This window comes from Anarrhichthys ocellatus, unplaced genomic scaffold (genome assembly GCF_004355925.1).
Source record: "Anarrhichthys ocellatus isolate YVR2014 unplaced genomic scaffold, GSC_Weel_1.0 scaffold61, whole genome shotgun sequence".
NCBI lineage: Eukaryota > Metazoa > Chordata > Actinopteri > Perciformes > Anarhichadidae > Anarrhichthys > Anarrhichthys ocellatus.
Genome location: NW_022280091.1, coordinates 1,464,319 through 1,469,540, shown reverse-complemented (window position 1 = coordinate 1,469,540; position 5,222 = coordinate 1,464,319). Strand labels below are relative to the sequence as shown.

Sequence of the window (5,222 nt, the reverse complement as noted above, 5' to 3'; positions counted from 1 at the left end):
CGTACTCCCTCCCTCCCCTTTCTTTCTCTCTTTATCTTCCGCGGCTGCCTTTATGTTCTTACTGACTTCAGCTGAAGTCCACAGGCGCGGAGCGCAGTGGAGCGCAGCGGAGCAGAGGACCGTGGTCAACAAACACACACACACACACACACACACACACACACACACACACACACACACACACACATGCACTTACACGCACACACACAGTGAGGGAGAGAGAGAGGGGTCAGAAATAACAAACCAATTTGGAGGCGCGGTGGATGCTCGGTTGATCGAGCGCAGCCCGGCGAAAGGAGCGTTGCGTTGCAGGCGGGCGGGGAGCCGAGGACGAGGAGGCGGGGGGGCGAGAGACGAATTGGGGGTGTGTGCTGGAAAACATGGAACTGGATCTGGCTCCTTAAATCTCTGGAGCAAGGGCTCCACCTGCAGTGTGAAAGCGCACAGGGGTTCCCAAACGTTTCACGGTTTTACATTTTTTTAGACCCACCCCATTTAGACCCACCGCCGGATATGACAGTGACTCAAGGAGACCCGACTTGGTGTGTGATTGCGTAATTGTGCCTGTCTGGTGACAACGGCAATAGTTCCAATCATTGTCACATTCTCTTCAAAATACAGAGGAACAGAAGTCAAATTGGTGACATCCTGCAACTCATTCTGCAGGTCTTAGTATAGGGTTAAAAAAGCCAGAAATTAGAGGTAAAATCAAGAAAACAATGTGTGTAATCCATCCAGGGCATATACGTAAATCATAATGAATCAATTACATGTAACATTAAATCAATGTGCGTAATATCCTTCCATAGCAACCGTGTAGCTCCGGGTATTGGCAATCGTATTACGACGTTTTGACTTCATTCTTTGGAAAGTTGATATATGGAGGTGTTGGACAGGGCCTGTGTAGGCCTTTATGAGTTTGGAGTCCAATATTCATATTTTAGTTAAGTTTATTTGCAGAATTCTAAAATACACAAACATAACGGAGATAAATGATATCCCGGTAAAAATTCAGAAAAGACACTGGGTTTATTTGAAGCCTCCACCTATAATGGTAAAAATATACAATATTATACAAATACAATGATATACATAAGATATCACTATGTAATAATATTCACAAAGTATTTCAGCCCACTGAAATGCCGTAGCAGGATTACTGCGGGCTATAGTGGGAATGAGCCACGATGCCTGAAGATCACAGGGGTGACATGCGCACTGCGTGGAGCGCTCTCCCAAGCCGCAGGACGCACAAATGCTGGGGGTGAAAAAACAAAGCGCGCAGCGTGCTTCTCGATGTCTTACTGTCTCCCAATAAGCTGTTATGACCTGTACCATCGGCGAAGCGTCCTCCTCGGTACACGCCGCAGGTAAATTTACACCCCGCGGACCGGCGGAGGAGGTGCTGGACGCGCTGCGCTCGGGGAGCGGACCTGTTGATATAGAGCCCACCGGCGCTGCAATGGAGGTGAGAGGAGGCTTTCTGCAATAGGGCGCTTCTGAACTGTCCGTCTGTTCGTCACGGTGATGGCTCTAATGCGCCTGGGTCATTTTTAAAGAAATTAACTGACCACCTTGTTGATTACATATCAAATTACTGCCTAATGGGCCCAATTACTGTAAATCATTCATTTGTATTGCTTTTTTTTATTTGTATCATTCTGACGCCATCGCTTTATTAACATCAACAGGTATTTAGATATATATTTAATTAGGCCGCCGTGAAGGGCATATAAGTGCTGCCATACCCTCACTGCCTATCAATGCCAACCCCTAATTTGATTTCAGATGAGACGTTGTCATTTCCAGCCCATCGTTTTTTTTCTTCAGCAAATCAAATCATGTCAATGGTATCATGCTTTGATGCTATACAGGCTACCCCCCCCCCCACACACACACACACACACACACACCCTCGAGTCAGAAAGGTCGGGAGGGGGAATGTGTGTCGCTGTTAATTACCGTCACTGGCTGATAAAGCCCTTTGGAGAAGATTTAAATCCGGCTAAAGAGCATTAGTTGACAAGCAAGGCACTCACAAACAAGCAGGCCTCGGTAGAGAGGATGTAGAGGTGAAATGATACAGATGTAAAAATATAAAATATTCCTCTGCACATAAGTGGGGAGACTTTTTTTTTCCTGCTATAATTATAATAATGAGAATCACCTTGGCACTTTTAATTAAATACGTTGTTTTTGTGTGTGTGTTGTTGTTCATGTTGCAGGTGCCAAGCAGAGAAGAATGTAACTGAAACAGGAAAGTCACGAAGACACGATTCAACCCCCCCCCACCCCCTCCCCACAACAATCCACCAAGGCCACGATGGAAATCATGGGTACGCGCATTCGGTGACCCTGCAGATGCAGTTTAAAGCCCAACACGTTCCAGTAAACTTTGGTGCCCGCCACCGCCATCATCATCATCAGAGGCTTACGATTTAAGGTGTCAGGCGTGGTTTGCTGTAGCCAGAGGGGGGGGGGACACGCACAGGTGGCACAGGACTCGCAGTCTGGTTTGTAGTCAAAACTTTGGCGGTGAAGAGTTTACAGGGTCTTAACCTTCTGCCAGGTACAATTACTGCAAGTGTGGCTTGTGCTCATTAGCTCCCGCTCCACCAAATAAACAAGGGTGATATGACCTGACGCAGCACCTCAGCCGTTTGCCTTTGCTTTTCTTAATTTTGCAGAATTCCGGCTCTAGTACGATCTCAACGTGTCTTGATAAAAGTTTTTGTTAAGCCCCATTGCAAATGACCCGACAATTGCAGATCGAAACTTTCGTAACTTTGCCAGGAGAACTGAGGGGAGAGTAATGTGACATTTGAAATCGCACTCCAGCAGCCTCCAAAAACACGATTGTTTTTCAATTCGTATCACAGTGCTGACATGGGAAGTCATCCTGGATTCTAAAGACAGACTTTTTAGCAAAGTCATGTTGAAAGACTTGAGAATATATTTCCCCGTCGCTCCCAATTAAGCCCTGGCATTTCACAGCTTATTATCAAAGGTCCGGGTCTGTGTCAGGGTCCCACAGCAGCAGCAGCAGCAGCAGCAGCAGCAGCTACAGCATGTGGAGAAATCCTGCTTCTGAATGACACAAAATGATATACACTTTCTCTGCAGATGCTCAGCTTGCCTTGGAGGCTGTGGAGAGATTGCAAGCCAAACTGAAGGAGCGAGGAGAGGCCCCCACGCAGGAGAAACTCTCCCTGCTGAAGACTGTCCTGCAGAGCCCCCTGTTCCATCATATACTCAGCTTGCAGCAAGCTCAGCGGAAGCCCCCGGCGAAGGTACAGCGCAAGCATGTCTTGGGTGTTTTGGTGTATATAGAATGGTGGGGAAGCAGTCGGAATCGTTCCCAAAATACTGAATGGGCGAACCAAACTGGATGAATAATCAGCTTACCTAAGCTTACCACTAAAGCCCTGAGAGACAGAGAGAGAGAGAGAGAGAGAGAGGGAAGGAGGAAGTGGCTATATAATATGCTGAGGAGTTTGCATAAGTCATCTGTTAGACTTTTTCAGCCTATATGTGTGTGTGTACACATACAGATACATAGTGTACATATATATACATAGCTAGTGGTGGAAAGTAAATAAGTACATTTTCTCATGCAGAGTATACTTTTTACTTGAATATTTTCATTTTCTGTACTTCTACTCCACTATAATTCAGAGGCAAATATTGTACTTTTTACTCCTCTACATTTATTTCATAACTTAAGCTAATAATTACCAGAGGTGGGACCAAGTCATTGTTTTGCAAGTCACAAGTAAGTCTCAAGTCTTTGCACTCAAGTCCTTAGTCAAGAGAGAGGTAAATGTTTGGTTTAAGTCCAGAAGGGCTCAGAGTACACAAGCAATGAACACAGGTATAAAGCTATACAAAAAAAGTCAGTGCTGTATATTGTGGTTGTGTGATTGAACTCAACAGACTGATTTCATTGTCATATTGTAAAAAAGAAGCAAAAGTGGTTGTCCCGAGTCAGGACAGGCAAGTCTAGAGTCAATTCCCGAGTCGAGACAGACAAGTCACGAGTCCAGTCCTAAGTCAAGACAGGTAAGTCCTGAGTAAAGTCCCAAGTCAAGACAGGCAAGTCCCAAGTCCAGACAGGCAAGTGAAGAGTCAAGACAGGCAAGTTCTGAGTCAAGACAGGCAAGTAAAGACAGACAAGACCCGAATCAAGTCCCAAGTCAAAACAGGCGAGTCTCAAGTCCCGAGTCAAGACAGGCAAGTCCCAAGTCAAGACTGGCATGTCACGAGTCAAGTCAGGCAAGTCCCACGTCAAGACTGGCAAGTCCCAAGTCCAGACAGGCAAGTGAAGTGTCAAGACAGGCAAGTTCTGAGTCAAGACAGGCAAGTAAAGACAGACAAGTCCCGAATCAAGTCCCAAGTCAAAACAGGCGAGTCTCAAGTCCCGAGTCAAGACAGGCAAGTCCCAAGTCAAGACTGGCAAGTCCCAAGTCAAGACAGGCAAGTCACGAGTCAAGTCAGGCAAGTCCCACGTCAAGACTGGCAAGTCCCAAGTCAAGACAGGCAAGTCACGAGTCAAGTCTAGAGTCAGGACAGGCAAGTCCCAAGTCAAGTCAGGCAAATTCCATGTCAAGATAGGCAAGTAAGGACAGCAAGTCCCGAATTAAGTCCCAAGTCAATTAAGGCAAGTCCAACATCAAGTCCCAAGTCAAGACAGGCAAGTGCTCAGTCCTAAACCTTGAGTTTTGAGTCCTAAACAAGTCACAGTGCACTTTTCCATAAATGCAATGTCATTTTGCGCCTGCTTCTGTAATTTTGAAACCGCATGTTTTGTATACTGCAATTTCTTTTGTTGACCACTGCATATTTTTAGGTACGCAAACTAAATTATCTTTTCTTTTATAATTTTTTTGCCAACCGGCACTCACGTTATTTTCTCACAGTTCTCTCCTGCAACTTGTTTGGATGCTGTCGGACTTGTTCAAATTGATTGGATCCGGGGAATCAAGTGTCGACTGGCTTGGAACGAATAGCGTTAGCTGATTCAGGAAATTAAGGGAAATTAATTGATTCATGGCACAGCTTTTAAATAGCACACTTTTTAATCTTTGAGTACTTCTTCCATCCACCACTGTTGTCAACAGTAATGCTCATGTCTGTTGTAGTGTACTGTAACAAGATAACCCTAAAGCACCACGGTCTACACACACACACACACACACACACACACACACACACACACACACACA

At 45.5% G+C, this 5,222-nt stretch overlaps 1 protein-coding gene across 2 annotated transcripts in view; it reads left to right on the top strand.

Moving 5' to 3' along the window:
- Window positions 1–1,232: 1,232 nt before the first annotated feature.
- Window positions 1,233–5,222, top strand: part of LOC116396928 (multiple PDZ domain protein) — a 38,307-nt gene continuing 34,317 nt past the window's right edge. For both annotated transcript variants that reach the window (XM_031871967.1, XM_031871966.1), the window contains exons 1-3: window positions 1,233–1,468; window positions 2,226–2,336; window positions 3,124–3,290. In XM_031871967.1, the coding sequence (XP_031727827.1) occupies window positions 2,324–2,336; window positions 3,124–3,290 (180 nt within the window). In that variant the 5' untranslated portion in view covers window positions 1,233–1,468; window positions 2,226–2,323. The remainder of the gene's footprint in view (window positions 1,469–2,225; window positions 2,337–3,123; window positions 3,291–5,222) is intronic.